The sequence below is a fragment of the Danio rerio genome, chromosome 3 (assembly GCF_052040795.2).
Source record: "Danio rerio strain M-AB ecotype USA chromosome 3, GRCz13ab, whole genome shotgun sequence".
In the NCBI taxonomy this organism is placed as follows: domain Eukaryota; kingdom Metazoa; phylum Chordata; class Actinopteri; order Cypriniformes; family Danionidae; genus Danio; species Danio rerio.
In genome coordinates this window covers 19,585,441-19,605,500 of record NC_141023.1, presented here as the reverse complement: position 1 = coordinate 19,605,500, position 20,060 = coordinate 19,585,441, and the positions used below count along the sequence as shown (strand labels likewise).

Genomic DNA, 20,060 nt, shown 5'->3' with positions numbered 1-20,060 from the left:
CATCTGCGCCTCTCGTCCCTCTCAAACTTTTCACTTGTCCTGTCAGAACGACTGCGCTGTGGTGTCAGTTGTGAGCCCTGTATGACATCATCATAATGAGCCCATAATGGTGTAATGCGGCTCCAAATCACCATGTCTCATCTGAAAACCCACCTGGTCCTTAATAACAAATGACACAGCAAATCAGTGCACTATTCTGTGAATATGTTTTCAGGGGTGAGTCATCGGCAGAGGCGAGCCATGTTCAATCTTTACAACAATCAAGCTCATTTTAACAAAAGATTTGCCCTGTTATGTGCTTTTTTTACACAGGCAACGACAGAGCAAATGATCTGTTCATGTTTGAGATCTCTTGGTACTGTATGTTCTCTTTATGTCTGTGCCTCATGCATGTTGTGTATGAAATCCCAACTCTGATAACATTTGAAATAAATTAAAGAAAAACTATACACATGATGCATAAATAAAAAAATAAAATGTCAAATTTTTGTTTTATTTGTGTTTTCATTTTCTTTTAACATTTATTTATACAAATATTTTTTTAGAATAAATAAATACATTTATGGAGATAAATGTCCAAAGAAAAGAGAAACACATAAGTAAAAAATTAAATGACATTTTATTTTGAACAACCTTTGTAATGAACAGCAATATATATTTCATAATTACATGCCTAATAATTATTTTTTTTATTTTAAACTCCAAGTTACAATAAAATATTTATACCTAAATTTGAACTTTGATTGCTTTGAAATGCTCAGCTTTTTTTTTTTTTTTTGATGGTGTACTCGTGAAATGCTGTGAAGTTCTGCAAACAATCATATTGTACATTAATTTACAGATCCCATTTTTTGGGATTTACAATTTTTATTTAGGGTTAGAAATTGCATTATGTGAAGCTGATCTCTGCTCTGCCATTGTTTGAAGTTCAACCCTGCAGTTTAACAAATTGACTTTTATTGACAATTTAGCTTGAATTGATGAATTGTATAAGAAAAATATATATAGGGAATTGGGTCCATACAATAATATAAAAAGGCTCTAGAAGTTTTATTACCAGGCTTTTTCAACACCAACCCGGACAATATACAACTTCACTATTAAAAATGTCAATAAAAGTCTTTTACAGAGTTTTCAACAACAACTAATGCAATTCAAAAGAATAAATACATGGGGAAAAAAAGAAAGCTTAATTTGTGGATATTTAATATTTTTGTTTGCTTGTTTTTTGTACATTTAATTATTTCTATATTTAAATTTTTGTCTGGGGCGACACAGTGGCGCAGTAGGTAGTGCTGTCGCCTCACAGCAAGAAGGTAGCTGGTTCGAGCTTCAGCTGGGTCAGTTGATGTTTTTGTGTGGAGTTTGTATGTTCTCCCCTCGTTCGCGTGGGTTTCCTCCAGGTGCTCCGGTTTCCCCCACAGTCCAAAGACATGCGGTACAGGTGAATTGGGCAGGATAAATTGTTCGTAGTGTATAAGTGTGTGTGTGTGTGTGTGTGTGTGGATGTTTCCCAGTGATGGGTTGCGGCTGGAAGGGCATCCGCTGCGTAAAAACGTGCTGGATAAGTTGGTGGTCCATTCCGCTGTGGCAACCCTAGATTAATAAAGGGACTAAGTCGACAAGAAAATGAATGAATGAATGAATGAATGAATGAATAAAATTGTCCTCCATAGTGTATGAGTGTGAATGGGTGTGTATGGATATTTCCCAGAGATGGGTTGCAGCTGGAAGGGCATCCGCTGTGTAAAACATATGCTGGATAAGTTGGCGGTTCATTCCGCTGTGGCGACCCCGGATTAATAAAGGGAATAAGCCGAAAAGAAAATAAATTAATAAATGCTTTTCAGGCTGCAATTCACCCAGGGTTATCTATCTTCATGTTAATAATATTACTATTAACTTGAGGCAAAGCAAAATTTCATACCTGTAATTTAGAAGTGATGTTAGCACAGCTTTTTACTCATTGTTAATAGCTAATTTAGGCTACATTGTTAACTCTGCATTATGGTGCCAAATTAACAATATGTCATTAACATGCAACAATTGATGCATTTTTATAAGCACTAACCTAAACACCGCCACTTTTTTAAACTTTCTTTTCTATCTATTTAGTTAAAAACTTTGGTCCTGTTTGGGTCAAATGTGGACAAACTTAACTGTTGGCCCAACTCATGAAAAATTTTATATATTTATATGATATATTTATAGTAAATAACAATGTTTTTTAACTAGCTATACCAACTGTATTATACTGTATATAATATAGTATTTACAAAAATATAATATAGTATTTACAAAAATCATGAATGCCGAACCATACTTTAACATTAACTATAGTGACCTGATCAACTGTAATAATATGCATTAGTTTTTACTACAGTAAACTGTGGTGCGTTGTAATGTAATGTATAGAGCGAACTGGCTAACTTGATTGCTACTGTGATTGTAATACTACAGCACATACATTACTACCACAACAGATTATTACAACAACACTCAAAGATCTTAGACAATGTTTGACAGCCATAATTTATTTCATTTTGAAATAAGCTGTATATTGAGATGTGGTGGAATTGACATTTGTTCAGTTCACGATGGAAAAAATGGTTCTCTTCTTACATTTACATCTACATTTAATCATTTAGCAGACGCTTTTATCCAAAGCTACTTACAAATGAGGACAAGGAAGCAATTTACACAACTATAAGAGCAACAATGAATAAGTGCTGTAGGCAAGTTTCAGGTGTGTAAAGACAGTGTAAGAAGTAAAACATTAGTACAGGTTTTTTTTTTTTTTTTTTTTTTTTGTAGTTAGTGGAGGAGTCAGAGGGAATTGCATATTAGTAAGGAAAGTGGAGACAAAGTTTGTCCTCTTTGTCCTGAAAGTGGAGACTAAGTTTGTCCTCTTACAGATCTTAAAACTAGATAAATTGTTAAAATTTATGAGGCTATGTTACATTAATTTTCAACAAGATTTTTTACTCAACTTTACAAGGGTAAAAGTGCCTGTAGTTGAAGAATGGCCCATGTATTCTTTTAGTTTATCTTACAGCGGTACCTTCTAACACAAACCGGCTCTCTACTGATTATTAATTACATGGTTTTCATTCGTAAGTCGTTGTGGATGTAAGAGTCTACCACCAAATGATGTCATATGAAAGGTAAAATGTCAAACCAATATAAGAATGTTGGGTTTAATTGGTTAATGCCTGCTGCCATCGTGTGGATTTCGACGAAAGGTTTCTACTCTCTGTAGCGCTGCCTCTTCCAGCCGGTAGTTGGCGCTGGAGATTTAGATTTAAATAAGCGGTTTCACAGACGCGGAAGCAGCAGCACGCAGTGACGCAGCTCTGCAGATATGGGTGTACAAATAAAAGTTGAATATTGGTGAGTGATTTCACAACAAATGCATTAGTAAATGATGTGAATGTAATGTGATTTACAGACGCCTTTCTGCAACTGAGCACGATGTTCTGAGAAATTGGGTGACGTAGATTATCTAGATCATGCTGTGTGCTAGCTCTGCTCTTTGTTATTAACGCAAATTTACGGATAAATGGGATAACAGTTTGTCATGCGTCCGTTTAACACAGGGCTGTTATTTAAAATGACCAATGAGGCTCGAATAAGTTATTATAATGTTAGTTTGGTAGAGAATTGTTGTAAATTTGGACCTGGTGTTGGAGATTTAATGCTCTATGCTTAATACCTTCTCTCTTTAAATATATATATATATATATATATATATATATATATATATATATATATATATATATATATATATATATATATATATATATATATACACACACACACACACACACACACACACACACACACACACAGTGGTGTAAAGTAACTAAGTACAAATACTCAAATTACAGTAATTGAGTAATTCTTCTCAGGAATTGTAATTTACTGAGCAGTTTTAAAAATGTGTACTTTTTCTTTCCCTTGAGTAAATTTTTAGTGCAGTATCAGTAGTTTACCTACTTTCCTTCAACCTTCAGTCACTACTTTATTTTTTCCTGTCTATGGCGATTAGAAAAATCAGTCCTGTAATTTCTGTCCAATTAAATCACACATAGAAATCTCATCAACTACCTCAAGACATGGTTGATTTATAATTGAAGCAATCTGTTTGGAAGCATTAAAAGTGTCCAAGAAGATGTCAAAATTCTTTACACGCATTGACCCAGAGAATGTCTAGATGCATGTCACTGATTAGAAGATGATGGGTGTTTACGGTATGATGACCGAAATGGCCTTAAACACCCGTCAGGCACAAGACATCAACATTATGTCGGATTGAAGTTGTACCCCAACGTCATGAACGTTGCATTTTCTTTGGAAATAAAAATCTGGTTGACGTCAGAACTCAAAGTCAGGCCAACGTCAATGTCCAACGTCCAATCTAAAATCTATCAAATATCAACATCTGATGATGTTACAGCTTGACGTTGTGTGGAAGTTACCAATGTGACCTCTATCAGACATTGGATTTTTTTTTGCCATAAATAAATGTCAGTATTTGATGTCAATAGGATATTGGTTTAAGATGTTGGCTCGACGTTGAATTTTGGTCACTTTCTAACAACATAAAATCAACCAAATATCAACGTCATTATTGGACGTTATTATCATAAAAACATTGTCATTAGATGCTGGCTAGGCCTTGAATTTTGGTCACCTGACATCACAACCTAAACCTAACCTAATAACCTAATATTAACGTCTTATGATGCTCTGTCGGCTGGGCAATAATTAAATACACTACAGAATGTTACGTTTACACACATTCATAAGTTACATGTAAACGCATCAGCTTTTCACAGTGTAATACTCGCTACTCTTCAGTACTTTTAAAAGGTCTAGTGTTTACTCATACTTTGAGTAATTTTTACAACAGATACTTTTACTCTACTTCCACTACTTTTTTAGGCAAGTAATGCTACTTTTACTTGAGTATGATTTTTCAGTACTCTTTACACCACTGTAAACATTTATTATTAATATATAAGCATTTTTTAACCCTACTGAATAAATGTACTTTTTTGTTTACTTTTGTTTGCTCAGAAAAAAACAATGAAGGTATGCATTTTTAAAATAAAATTCAACTTAAAACTAAATGTTATTATTTTATAAATGCAAATCAATCAACCAAATTTAATTCTGTAGGTTTACAAACAGCTGAAAAGACAATCGTTTTAAAAGGTTTGTATATTAGTGCAAAATTATGTGTTTAAATGTTACTTTTTCTGTAATTTTGAGAGTGTCTGCAGGGTTTTAAAATGTATTTAATTTCTAAAACAAAATTTTAAGCCCTAAAAAGACTTAAATCCACTGAAATATTGGGTTGTAGGTCTTAAATCATTTTAAACGGGTCTTAATTTTTCTATGTTGATGTAAAGCTACACCTATCCAATTACTAACATTCTGTCTTAATAAAAGTTTTAACAAAAGTTTATTTATTAACTTTATTTACTAATATGGTTTAATTATCTTGCCTAAAATTACAAATGTTTTTAATGTTTTTTTATGTTTTAACTGGGACATTAGAAAAAATTTTGCGTTTAGCCTTGTGTAAGTCTGAAATTTCATTCATTATGGTCTTAAAAAGATCTTAAATTTGACTTGATGAAACCTGTAGAAACCCTGATTTTAAATGATCTGAACATTTGCTGTAAAGTGCTAATATTTATAATTCATGTACTGTAATAAATTATTAACAGCAAAAGTAAATTTAAAAATGTTTTTATTGTAAAAATCTTTAATTTATTGTTTAAGCTTTTAAAAATAAATAAATAAATAAATAATAAAAAGATACACTGGAAATTTGAATGTCTTTGTTGCATCAGGTATATATAACTTTACTAACAGATGGTTGCACAATTTTTGGGTTTGCCATTTCTAACCAAGGAAAAAAACTTTATATAAAAAAAACCTTATGATGGCAATAAAATCTGCCCAAAACCAACCCACTTTTTTGAGCCCAAAAATTTAGAATTTATTCAAACTAAACGCTAACTTACCAGAGTAAAAAAAAAAAATATATATATATAATATTAATAATCAGCTTTGTGCAGCAGGCTTCTAGTCTGGAGACCAACATATGTTTGCATAGCAGTGGTTCCCAAATGGTGATCAGGGGACAATAGAGCAGTGTTAATTTTGACAGCAGCTTTAGTCTTAGTCTTTTGACTAAAATTCCATTTCAGATTTTATTCAGCTTTTAGTCTTATGAATCCTTTTAGTTTTAGTCGACTAAATTTTGTAAGATTTGGTTGATTAGTTGACTTAAATATATTTGGTTTAATTTAAGTGTAATTTAAATAAATATTGTATACGTTTATTTATACAAAATATTCTAACCTAAAATTAAATGAAACAGTCTAATTAAAATGTGGAATATAGCTTTTCCATTGAAGACCAAAAATTAGCTATGCGTTGTTTATTTATATCATAAGTAATATGTAGAATGATGCATCTGCAATTTCATATTCCAATCACGTTCTCATCTTGTTTTTATTAGTCAACGAAAATGTCAGTATATATTTATTATAGTTGTCGTCATCATTACTTTTTATTTAGTTTTCGTCTGTAGAAACTTGTTCATCATAAAAATTATGACGAAAGTCTTTTGTCAACGAAATTAACTGATTGACAGAGGGTTGTTTGATTCTAATAGTCTAATTGTATTAAACTATTAAATTTACCATTTTTATCTGTAACCGACAGAAGATAAAAACTGTAGTTAACAGTTAGATAAAAGAAACATGCTAAACTTTCAATAATTTTTCTCATAAGATTGGTGTGTTTACGTTATATTAACAACACAGCAATAGCGATAGCTGCAGCAGATTGATTTTAAAGCACCAGGTTAAACTTTCTGGAACCTTTATGGTAATCAAATACATTTAAAATAAATACTGGACACAATTAAACATTGTGGATGATCTTTGAGTGGCGCTCTCCAAAATTAAACCCAGAATAGACTTGTGCAGAAAACGTTGTGCCCACAAATCTCTGTAGGTGAGGTTAATTGTAAATTAAACTAATTAATAAATAACTATAACAATTGTTAGAGTATTGCGCTTTTTTGTGTTGTCAATATGCCTGTGTTTATATATGCCTATTGAAGTGTGCACAACGCTTGTATATTTATAACCACCTCCAATGAATGAGGGGGTCGCAAGTCACTGGCATTGTTATTTTGGAGGTCGCTGGCTTAAAAGTTTGGGAACCCCTGGCATATAGCATAAATACATGGTCTATTGCTTTGCAGTGGTGGATGAGGGTACGAGCCCCGCTATCAGGAGCTCAAGCGGGTCGTCACTGCTGAGTTCACTGATGCGGATGTGAGTGGCTTCGTCGGCCGCCAAGGTACGTGGTAGATTTATTTCCATCTATGCAAAAAAATTCTTTGAATAAGTGCATCATCCACCCTTTCCTGTTCCAGGGAGCTTTGAGATCGAGATCAATGGACAGCTGATTTTCTCAAAGCTGGAAACCAGTGGCTTCCCCTATGAAGATGATGTGAGTAAATGCCTGCGTTTACATGGAAATCAGTGGTCTAATTATTTGCCTTAATCTGACCTAGACAATAATATAATTGAGGTGTTGCTGTTTGAATGTTACTTTCCTGTTCCCGTTTTATATGTTATAGTACATGTATCGATTAACACCGCATGGGTTGGTATAAGATTGTGGCAGTATGATAACGTAGGACAAAAGATCACAGTATTGTGACTGCTGCTCCAAAATAAAAAAAATGTAATGTATGGGTAAAAAAAAATTAAAATTTGACCAGTTGAACACAATATTTTTTTTATTTTAGAAACATTTAAAATGTTTTGGACCAGTAGCTTTTGATGTAGAGGTTTCTTTTCTACTGAAGATACTGTTGCCCTAAAAAACTAAATAAAATAGCAGAGAAAAAACAAGTATAAAAAAAAAAACTTGCATATACCATAGGAACAGTATAACAGAAAACGTTGGCAGTTTTAAAACCTTGACTTTTTAAACCGCGATGAACCTTGAAACTGGTTATCATTCCATGATTATTAACGTCCTTACGCCACCATTCGACACTAATTTCTGCTGGCGTTTCATGCAACAATAGTTTGTGTTCGTCATCGAACCATAGGGGTTTTTAGGTGTTTCATTGTTTAAAGTTTAACTGCAGCTAATTTCTCACACTATGTGAGCAAGCAGGCGATGGCGGATGCACATTCTCAAATAGCAGGCCACCTCTAAAGTCATATACTATTGGGTTTCATTCACAAGTTGTTTTATTAATGTGTCAAACTCTAATTTACTGTATGAAAGCATAGGTATCGTTTCCCACTCGCACCATAGATGTGCTCTCTTTCTGTAAACAAGTTGAACTCAAATTAGGGCGATAGTGTAGCTTATTATACAAACAAAAGAAATAATAATTATAAAGGAACAGAAGACTCAGCAAACTAACATGGCTGAAACAACTGAAATTTTGCTTTGCTGTTGCTTGCTTCTAGATTGAGTGTCACTGGCAATACTTTCAGTTGACTTTTTAGCAAGACACTCATCACTTAATTGTGCTCACTCAGTTGCCTTGTAAGACTATCACACACAGACGGAAGTCACGCATTTGCTTTCGGTGGGGGATATTAAATAATACAAATCTATTTCTTATCGCAGCCTCTTGCGATTTAGCTAATTGCAACATTTTCGAGTAATCGCACAGCCCTGGTGTCCATGTAAATGTACTGACTGTGTTAAAGTGGTTAGTTTACCCAAGAATTCATATTCGGTTATTAGTTCACCCTGATGTTGTTACAATTCCTTGATTCCTTTGCTCATCTTCAGAACACAAATGAAGATATTTTAGATGGAATCCGAGAGCTCCCTCCTTCTCCATTGACAGCAACAGTCCAGAGAAGTTCAAAGTCAAGAAAATGACAAAACTAAATTAAAGACCTATCTTTTTAGTAAAGCATACACACAGTGCATCACATAACAATATAATTAATGCACTAGACATTCCTTTAGAAACACTCCTATGCTTTACATGTTTGATTATATAAGTCAAGTAAAACTTTTTATTTATGGAGCACTTCACAAACACAGAAATATGCCTGTATATGAAGTGCTGTACAGAAAATACACAACAAAATGAGCATAATAATTTATGAAATACAAGATAAAATCTAGCAAATTTACCTGAAAAGGCACATAAATTAAAATAACCAGGTATTAAGATCAGGTGTCAAATGTTAATGAAAAAAAAAAGTTTTAAGAGCTGATTTAAATGAGATCATGGAAGAGGCCCGTTTTATGGGCAGTGGCAAATCATTCCAAAGCCTAGGACCTACCACAGCAAAAGCACGATCCCCTCAAAGCTTACGCTTTGTTTTTGGCACAATCAAGAGAAGTTGATCAGCTGACCTGAGAGAACAAGTGGGCTTAAGGCTGATTTATCCTTCTGCATTGAGTGATCGTCATTACCCACAGCACATGCTTTGCGTGTAGTCGTGCATTTATACTTCTGTGTGCAGTTTGTGTTTCTCTGCAATGGCACTTTTGAAACGCTAGTTGCCAGTAGGCTTTTATGTTCCTCTGTGTTGTGTTTCTTCTCTGGTGTTTTGTTTTTTCTAAACTCTACCCTAATGTACAAGAAGCTAAAACTTGCTCATTCTGAGGAGGAAATTAGTGGATGTGCGAAAACATTAATCATAAGGTAAACACACAACAAAGGTTTCCCTTTGAATTTACTTTACGGGACTCGACTCTTGTAAACACTCGCTCCAACAGGTTCACACAGCTCTCAGTCCCACCCACACTCGTCAGCGTTATCATGCCGACCAATCTCAGAGCTTGTGCTACACGTCGTTGTGACGTGTAGTTAAGTTTTTTGAGAGATGCACGTGGGCATCAGCCATTGTGAGGGCTATGCAACCGTGCAAAGGCTGTGCCGGCACATACGCGTATGCTTGTTGCAAGAGTATAAATCGGCTTTATAGGGGTGTATCAGCTTAGAGACATAAGGTAGGGCAAGAACATTTAGAGATTTAAAAACAAAGAAAAGAATCCTTAACTGTATTCTAAAATGAACTGGCAACCAATGAAGCGAAGCTAACACGGGAGAAATGGGGTATAACTGCTATTTTCGTTTTATAGCACTTTTTTGCACTGATATTTAATATATTTTGTTTAAATACACTGAGAATTACCCTCAAGACAGACCATATACCTTCAGTGGTTCAATTGAAATATTATGAAGCTACATGAATACATTTGTGCGCACATGAACACAAGGGCCCTATCATACACCTGGCGCAATAAGGCGCAAGATGTGTTTGCCCCGACGTGTTGCTATTTTTAAAACCCATGCAACCTTAATTTTCCTGTTTTCCGCCATGTTGTTTAAATGGCAAATCCATTTGTGCCGCTTTGTGGACTCATGAGTGTTACGATCTAGAAAAAAAGGTGTTGTGGCGCATTGTTGGCACGTTGCTATTTTGGTAAACTACAATAGACTGCGCAATAGACCAAATTAAATATGTAGGCTAATGGATGTCCTCAGTGGAGAATGTCCAACAACGTTTCTTTATCCATGAAAAAGACAAAGTGAAAGTAAAGATCAATTGGAGCTGATTGCCACATTCACAAGAGTGCTGTGCTCTTTAATCTGTTGAATAAAGTAGGATGTTTTTCTTTTTTTGTGCATGCGACTATTCCTGTAGCTTGTTAATGTTCCGATGGTGGGGGGGTATTTTTCTGTACTTGAACGAGTATGGATCATTGCTAGTCATTGCTGTTTTCGGAGGATAAGGGAGCTCTCAGAATTACTCTAAAATATCTTAATTTGTGTTCTGAAAACTATCTAAGGTTTAGAGGGTGATAAATTAATAACAGAATTTTCATTTCTCAATAAAACCCTTTAACATTTTCACATGTAAAGTGTTTTATCTTTGTTTATGCTTGCTTCTCCCCTCTATCTCAGATCATGGGTGTAATCCAAAGAGCCTATGATGGCCAGCCAGTGGAGAAGATCACCAAGAGCCAACCACCCTGTGTCATCCTCTAATGCTACACATTTTAACCCTTCACTATTGGCTCTCAATTGAACATCTTCATGTTAAAGAGATAGTTCACCCAAAAATGAAACAATGCTGTTATTATCTCATCCTCAGGCCACCCAAGATGTAAGGGACTGTTTTTTTCTTCTTCTTAAGTATAACATTAAAGAAGATTATTAGCTAAAACAGTTGTCAATAGCCCCTTTCATGCATACAGACTTCTCTGATTTTATTTTGTGGCATTTAGAGGTTGTGTAACATTACAAAATAATGTTCCGGTAATGTTACAGGAGTTTGTTCTGTCTGAAAGAGGCTTTGATGATAATAAGTGCAATTTCAATAAGTGCAAGACAGTGCTGTAGTCACTTAAAGAGTAAAAAAAAACACATACAGCCAAAACAAAAGTATTACCCATGGGCTGCTGATGGCACATTTATTGATCAGATCATCAAGGACCAAGGTTTCTGTTTAAAATCTTTACTGACAAATCTCTTTGATGACCTGGGATGACTAAGTTAACAGCAAGTTTTATATTTTTGGTTGCACTATTCATTTAAGATTTCAAACAATTCAGTCTGCATAACTTTATAAGGGAAGAAGTATAAACATCTAGAGATCCTTGAATGTCACCTGCTTCACTCTGCCTGTCTGGATGCTGGACGTAAATGATTACCGTAACTCTAAAATAAGCAGTTATGGTATGAGAACTAAAGTCCACGTATCCATTAAACAGAAAGAGTAAGACTGGTGATGGTGAGGAGGAGGCCAGTGGAAGGGTTAATGAATTAACTAAAAGGTTTCTTTTTAAAGTTAAAGCCACATTGCCTACTGAGGTCACTGTTCATCTGTGGCTGGTTGTTTTTTGTGTGTGTTTGTGGGTTTATATACAAAAATATATGCTATGATGCACTAAAGTACTGGTCACACTTTACAAGTAAGCTTCTTTTAGTAACTGTACAGAATTTATTAATCCTACTTCAACATCAACGAATGTGTTATTAAATTCCAATGTTTTGCTTGTTAACACGAATTAATGCAACTTGAGATAAACAAAGATTAATAAATGCTGTCATAAATCTATTCATGTAAGTAAATGCACTAAATAGAAACTTATTGTATAGTGTAACCAATGTACTGAATCTTTTGCTGCAAGAAAGGAATGTCTAAAACAGGGGTGCCCGAACTCAGTTTTGGAGGGCCGGTGTCCTGCAAAGTTTAGTTCCAACCCCAATCGGTTACACCTGGGCTAGCTAATCAAGCTCTTATTAGGCTTTCTAGAAACAACCAAGGTGTTTTAAGACAAGTTGGAGATAAAATCTGCAGGACACCAGCCCTCTAAGAACGAGACAGCCCTGGTCTAAAGCTTGAATGCCTGAAATCGCAATAGTTTAGTGTGTCTGAGTGGAAAAAATGGTCATTTTTCTAGTGTCCTTTTTTTTTCCATTATCTCATATCAGCATGAAAACATCTTAGATAAATTACTTTCATATTGGTGATTAATTGAAATGTAAGTGTCAAGTACTGTAGGGCATGTTTTGGGCCAATTTTGCTTGGATGTCAAAGCTCAGGGTATTGCCTCTCATAAGCATTTAAGTATTAAAGCATGGGTCGCAAACTCAATTCCTGGAGAGCCGCAGCTCTGCACAGTTTTGCTCCAATTCTAATCAAACACAGCTGATCCAACTTATCAAGGTGTTTTAAAGAGTCTTGAACAGCTTGGTTAGTTGCATCAGCTGTGTTTGAATAGGGATGGAGCAAAACTGTGCAGAGCTGCGGCTCTCCAGGAATTGAGTTTGAGATCCATATTACCCATAGTACCTCCAGATCAAACCAAACAGCAAGACTTGTATGATCTACTGCCCACATGTTTGTTTTGTGTTTTTAGAAACTACTGAAGTTCCCAATTATGTAATGTGAGGTTAGTAAAATAATTCGGCTCCTTAAATAACATGTTTGATGCATGATTTCATTAATTTGAAACAATTTAAAATCTCCTATGACCTGAATGTGCCTGTACCATTGCATTTTACATAATCTTTATTGTTACACATGTTCTGCATACATCATCATATTCTGTTATTCCAAATGAACGGTTAGTTTAATTATAGGGGTGCTGGCATTATGTTCACATGGTCTCATGCACAAAGATCTGTAATTACATGGGTTTTAATTGAAGTAGACTGCAATAGGAAATTACTGTCAGGAATTAATAGTCTCTTTAATTATTAAACCTAATTCAGTGTAGTGGAATGGAAGTTTCTTGTAGTGTTTGAGAGCATAGTGATGTTTAGATGCATATTTAACTTTGTTTTGTCTTTAAATATGTTGTTGATTTCAAATAAAAAGAACTGAACAATTTTCTGTGATTTCTGGTTTGTAGTTGAAGATTTTAAATTGGGGCATTTCTCTGTGGAGTTTACATGTTCTCTTTGTGTTTGCATGTGTATCCTCTGAGTGCTTCAGTTCCCCCCACAAATCCAAAGATATGCGCTATAGGTGAATTGGGTGAGCTAAATTGGCCGTAGTTTATGTATGTGAATGAGAGTCAATGGGTGTTTCCCAGTGATGGGTTGCAGCTGGAAGGACATCCATTGTGTAAAACATATGCTGGATAAGTTAGCAGTTCATTCCGCTGTGGCAACCCCTAATTAAAGAAAGAGACTAAGCCCGAAAAAAGAATTTGAATGAATGAGATGTTAAATTTTGCCGGCCACTTTATTGGGTACACCTTTTTGTTCTTTTACTGGGTTGGAGCCATGTTTTCCTTCTCTAATCAATCCACGCAATCCTTTTGTGGTGTAGATTTAATAACTAATAATCACCCATTCCAGCAATATTACAATAGTACTCGACTGTATCTTGTGACTGGAGGCCAATTGAGTGTAGAGCATTATAGCATGCTGCTCTTCTGCTGCTGTAGCTCATTTGGTTCAAGGTGAGTGGGACATGTTGTGTGTTCAGAGATGCTCAGTTGTAATAAATGATTACTGTGGATTTCTCCAAGATAAAACCATTATGCACACAAAACTGATGTTTACTCTATATTCTTTTTATGCTTTTCAAGCTGTGGTCACACTGGACTTTTCTCCCCATAAACTTTCATTCATACACACGCAAATGCATCAGAGCTGAAGCACAAGCTTGTGCGACAAGTTTCACAGTTCGCTGCATTTCAAAGTTCAAGCTTGGTGAACTCTGACTTGTGAAATTATATCACTTGACTGCATGAGACCAATCAAGGATCAAAACATGACCTCTCTGAACAGAAATTGTAAATATGAACCAATCGCTTGCTTTTTTAAAATGTCAAATCATCCTGTTTAATCGCACCCCTTTTCACAGGCCGTATGACAGAATTTCTTAAGATCGAACTCTAGTATGACTGCGGCATTAATCAAACACAGCTGATCCAACTAATCTAGGTGTTCAAGATTACTAGATCTCAGCTGTGTTTGATTAGGGTTGGAGCAAAACTGTGCAGAGCTGCGGCTCTCCAGGAATTGAGTTTGAGACCTATGCTGTAAATCCTATATATGGTTGTGCTTGAAAACCCCCGCAGATCATCCATTGTGAAATAGTCAGACCGGTCACGTGGCAACATTCCATGTTCAAAATCACCTTCCTTCCTCATTCTGAAGCTTAGTTTGAGCTTCAGTGGATCGTCTTTATCACATGTGTTCAAGTGGAATTTCTGAAATGTGATCAATTGTAGAGATATTTGCATTAAAGGGATGTAGTTCACCCAAAAATGAAAATTAAAATTACCTCACCATTGACTCATGAGGTTTTTAACATTTATGAGTTTCTTTCTTCTGCCATATACAAGATATGTTACGACGAATGCTGTCATGGGTGCTATCAACCAGTATTCTTTAAAATATCTTCTTTTGTGTTTAGCCATGAATCTCTAACAGAATTAATTTTAGGGTTAACTTTTCTTTTCTTGACAAGTTCCCTGATCACCCATATCACAAAAATTTCTATTCAATGTTTGTTCACATCTGAATGTTATATGAATGTTTCTGCAAAACGTCTATCAGATGTTTTTCAGACCAATAGTTTTTTATTATTATTATTATTCAAATGTACTTGTGCTAGCACACACACAAATTGACTAATAGTGGCAATTGTATGCAAACTATTGCACTTCATTTTTACATTCAGTGTCATGAACATTTCTGAAAAGGGCTTAAACAAGCCGGATGGTCTCGTCCTTGTAGGCAGAGTGCTTTAAATGATCTTAGTGTGATTTATTTGTGTTAGTATCATTGTTTTGGTTAACTTAAAAGAATTGCATAGCTAACATTAATTTGGCTGTGCTGAAAGGTTGCTCAAGAGTTGCAGTGTCATTGTGATGTGATCTAGGTGTGTAGGGCAGGTGCAGGGTGTTTCCTCTCACACAGGTGTCTCCAGTGGCGAAGAGTGCGTGTGTTGTTTTCAGTCTCCTCCAACAAGGTAACCAGCAACCTAAAGACAAGAATCATGGTCGTGAAGGTCAAAATCGAATACTGGTAAGCTGTATTTGCATTTAGACTACCTGTTTGTAGCCTACTGTTCAGTATTTTATGTGGTTTTAAATCATCTGTTAGCACTGTGAATACATTGTGTTCTAGCTGAGGTTTAATAAAAAAAATAAAATAAAGAAAACGATGTATTTGGTCATCAAGCACGTATTTTGAAGTGGCAGTCGTAACCATAGGACGTCTGTAGAATACGCTTGTTTACTCCGAATCGATTCTTTTGAAGAGTTTGCTTAAAGAGTCGATTCGATGACCGATTCTGTGCATGTTTACTTTTTTGTGTCGTGACACGTTTAGTCAAATATTTTAAACAGTTTAATCGTTCCTATTTTGGTGAATCTTTATGAAAAGTATGTCAAGTTTGTTTGCGTTGGCTATCTATTATCAGCTGTTTAAGTTTTAACGTTACTACAAATAAGCCTACTATGGTTATGGTCAAAACCATAGTTAATCTTCGTAGGTGCAACGTTAGTCTAAACGGTTAGTTGGTCGTATAAATTTTGTTCATATTAGTTATAATTATGAATACGGCCAGAGCATAACAATTGTTTTATTTATATTAAACAGTAGCCTACTCGGAGTTTATTTGGTCTAACGTTCATTAGCTACCAAGTAGCCTAAATGAGTTGACTTCAACCGCCTGTTGTGAACCGGTTCCGTCGAATTCTTTGGAAAAGGAGCAACTGTAAATGAATAGTGTTATCGTGCGATGTGGAAAAACCGGTTTAAGTGATCATGCACAGAAGCTTTTACACATGAAGAACGTATTGTTCATTTTATAAAAGATATCTGCTTTTCTATCACACAAGTGGTGCATGAGGTTACGAGCCTCGCTTCCAGGAGCTGAAGCGAGAAATCTGTGGAAACTGTCCTGATGCTGAGGTGTCCGGCTTCGTGGGCAGGAGAGGTGAAGCACTTTCTATATATATATATATATATATATAATTAGGTACAGTTTTATGTCATCATGTTTACTTAAGACCATACGTAAATAACAGGTAGGCTACTGTATGTGTATGTGGCCTGTAGGCTAATTTACTCTCTCTTTCCTATAGGATGCTTTGAGATACAGATCAATGACTTTTTGGTTTTCTCAAAGCTGGAGTCAGGTGGTTTCCCTTACAGTGAGGATGTAAGTATTGTGAAATATCATATTTTGGGTTAATTTGTTTATTTGAGTGGGTGAAATGTGCATAAGTGCAGACAGAGACATGTTTGAGTATTTTTAAAGTACTGTAAAATACTTGCTTGCACAAAAAGCTTAGAAACAGTTTCTCAATTGTGGTAAACTTTTTTTTTTCCTGGCAAGATTGACATTCGCATGGAATTGCTCATATTTTTTTAATTCTCTTCAAAATCCGGGACTGTCATTCGCTCCTATTCAATTGATTTTTGGTTCAGCACTGTGTAGTTTGTGTTGGTCTTCCTGATTACAAGCTAAGCCTTTAACTAAATAATGCTTTTAATAGCTGTACTGAGTGTTGTTGAATTCTTTTAATTTTTCTTATTTTTCTCTGTATAAATCCTGTAGATTATAGAGGCCGTTGTTAAGGCAAAGGATGGGAAGCCTGAAAAGATCACCAGGAACCGTAAAGAGTGCATCATCCTCTAAGGCTTTGACCTGCGATCCCCCTTACCATCTCAGCGGAGATCCTTATCAGCGTCTTATTGGTCCACTGCACAACATACAGTTTTAAAGCTCTTCACTTATCTGCTTTAATGCTCTAGTTTTTTTAGACATAAATGACTGCCTTGGCTCAAAGTTCAAAAGTTAAGGTATGAAGCTTCAGTCTCTAAAAACTAAACCTAAGAGTAATAAAGAAGAAAGTGAAGAGTACACATTATATTATTATTTGATTAATTTAAAACCAATGACCATTTTTGTTAATAGAATAATGATTTTATTCATATCCTACACACCTATAGCCTCATTCTTATACTTACAACTTTCCAAGCATGACTTAAATATATATTTAAAAGAATTTCAAAGATAACCCTTTTTAGCGCACTTGTTGTAATACTCATTGGGAAAAATCTGTAGCATGACTGGGTGTTATGACAAGAGTTTTATGACTATATGCACACATATATAGGCATATGATTGTAGTGTGGTCAGTAAAGTCATGCTATTAGAATACTGCTTAATTATTAAAAGACTAAATTAAAGTTCTAAATGTTTTTCATTCTTTGTAATAGACCAATAATTTTAACCATAGCCTGAAATATATATACAAAATAGAAATATAAACGTATATATGAATCTGTGAAATGATTTCTGTGCCCATGTAATCAATAAAATCCATAAAATAAAATCCTCTGAATAGATTTGCATGTTTTCTAATAGGTTAAGAGTCGTCACAGGCAAAAAAATAAATACACTTGTTGAACTTCTGCATTAAACTAATAAATGTACAGTATATATTTTTGTAAGATTTAATACTTATGTTTTTTAGAATTATGATTAATTAGACTTTTAGTTCAACTTAAAATAATTATGCATGTAAACATTTTCCACCAACAGCAGAGGGCATTTCTCTTTGCTGCTGTGTTTCAGTTCAGTGCCATTGTATTCATATACTGTACATGCATTAACAAAATGGAGAATGGAGCTCTTTTTAAATTAACTCATTACAGGCAATAGATCGTTTAATAGATAACTGGCAGTTAATTGAAGTGAAATTATTTAAAATAATGCTGTAGTTGCAAGCATTATAGTTTTTAATAATAATAGTGATTACAGTTGTATATTCTCAGACTCAATATAATATATATGTGCCTGTGTATTAAGGACATAATTTCATTATAAAATAAGCATTAAAGTACATGTGTTAATCATGATTTTATGCTTGTGAATAATGTAAGTAAAATTCAGTGAGGAGTTTCCAACACTGCACTGTAATTTTGTAAATGAAAACGCCCTTAAAACAGCCAGTGATGGTTTGTGTGTATGGTTATCACAGAACAGTCGAGTTGGTGTTTTATCATGAAACTCCAGAGACTGCAGGAGGGACACACCTACACACTGTTTCTGTAAAATATAATTTGCGCAATATAGCATCACCGCTGGGGAGTAATATCATACAAGGCCTTCAGTGTAAGGTGTTATTGTGAAGAGCAGAGATGATCAATTACTCTATTATTAAACAGTTGATCAGTTGCTCTTTTATTATTGTAATACTACACTCATTTCAGTGTAAAACAGTAGAATTTTGAGCAGGTTTTTAATTTTTTTTAGTCCTGTGTTTGTAGGCTCAGTGATTTTACTTTTATAGTGATAAGTTCCTTTTATTGCCTTTAAAGTGAAATAAATGAACATAAACATAGGGGGCTGAAAAAAATACATTTAGATGAAACATTTAGAGGTTTTTGTGTCTATACTCTTCATTTGCTCTTTAAAAAATAAGGTTCCAAAAATGTACTTTGTAAAGGGATTCAATGGAAAAACATCTCTGGTTTCCTGAAGAACCTTAAAGTGAAGTTCCTAAAAACAATTTTTTTTTTTCTTAGAGTTAAGAACATATTTAGTCAAAATCAAAATGCCTTTTTTACTATGAAGAACATTTTGTGCGATTTTTATATAGTAAGGTTTCACCTGTATATAAAAAAAAAGAACTTTTTGTTTTCTATAGAAGTACATCTCTGCTTATAACAAATGATTAATGAAAGATTAAAGAGCAAGTAAGATAAATAAAATATAATTAACAATTGGGTGGATGCAACATAATTACTAGGATTAAACAAAAGAAGAAGGATTGGTAACACATTATTTCAATGGGCCATCTGAGTATTAGTAGACTGTCTGCTTAATATCTGTTGATACTGCTGCCGAACAGACATTTAACTGACTATAAGAAACTTTGTATTGTACGTGTCATCTTAAACTAACCTCAACCTAACACTCTATTTATAATTTGTTGAGAATTAGTTGGCATGTAGATGCAATGTAACTTAAATTCAGTAAACGGACCATCAAAATAAAGTGTGACTGAAGGATTTGTTTGCCATACTTCCGTTTAGCTCTGTTTTCCATGGTGTTTTTTACATAGTTAACTTTGAGTTGACTACATGTAAACCAAGGTGTGGATTTGGAATCTGCATACCTCTAGTAAGCAAGCTTTAGGGTAAATTAATTAAGAGTTCACAGTAAATATGATGACAAATTCATGTGAATTTTGTACAGTTTCATACCTTTTAGTACGATTTGCCCCTCCCCCAGTGGACCTTTTTCACAAGATTGTTATGACACTTAGCAGTCTTTATAATCTTAAATCCTTGAAAGTTTTTAATATTTAGGTTAAAAAAAAAATTCTCAACTTTTTACGCATTTATGTTTGAATTTATGTCCAAAAAAGAATTACCACTAATATTAGGGCCCAATCCCAATTTTATTTTTATACCCCTTCCCATTGGCCCTTGAAACAGAGTGTCAAAATTTACCCCTAAGAAATGAGACACGTGATGACACACGTCATCGTAT

At 34.5% G+C, this 20,060-nt stretch overlaps 2 protein-coding genes across 2 annotated transcripts; both read left to right on the top strand.

The window, feature by feature from the left end:
* The first annotated feature begins 3,303 nt into the window (after positions 1–3,303).
* Positions 3,304–13,421, top strand: mien1 (migration and invasion enhancer 1). Its single transcript, NM_194417.4, has 4 exons — positions 3,304–3,390; positions 7,289–7,386; positions 7,463–7,539; positions 10,988–13,421. Exons 1-4 carry the CDS (start codon positions 3,362–3,364, stop codon positions 11,069–11,071), a joined length of 288 nt encoding a protein of 95 aa, NP_919398.1. The 5' UTR covers positions 3,304–3,361; the 3' UTR covers positions 11,072–13,421.
* A 1,998-nt stretch (positions 13,422–15,419) lies between these two features.
* Positions 15,420–17,895, top strand: selenow2b (selenoprotein W, 2b). Its single transcript, NM_194418.3, has 4 exons — positions 15,420–15,574; positions 16,393–16,490; positions 16,639–16,715; positions 17,115–17,895. Exons 1-4 carry the CDS (start codon positions 15,546–15,548, stop codon positions 17,193–17,195), a joined length of 285 nt encoding a protein of 94 aa, NP_919399.3. The 5' UTR covers positions 15,420–15,545; the 3' UTR covers positions 17,196–17,895.
* Positions 17,896–20,060: the final 2,165 nt, after the last annotated feature.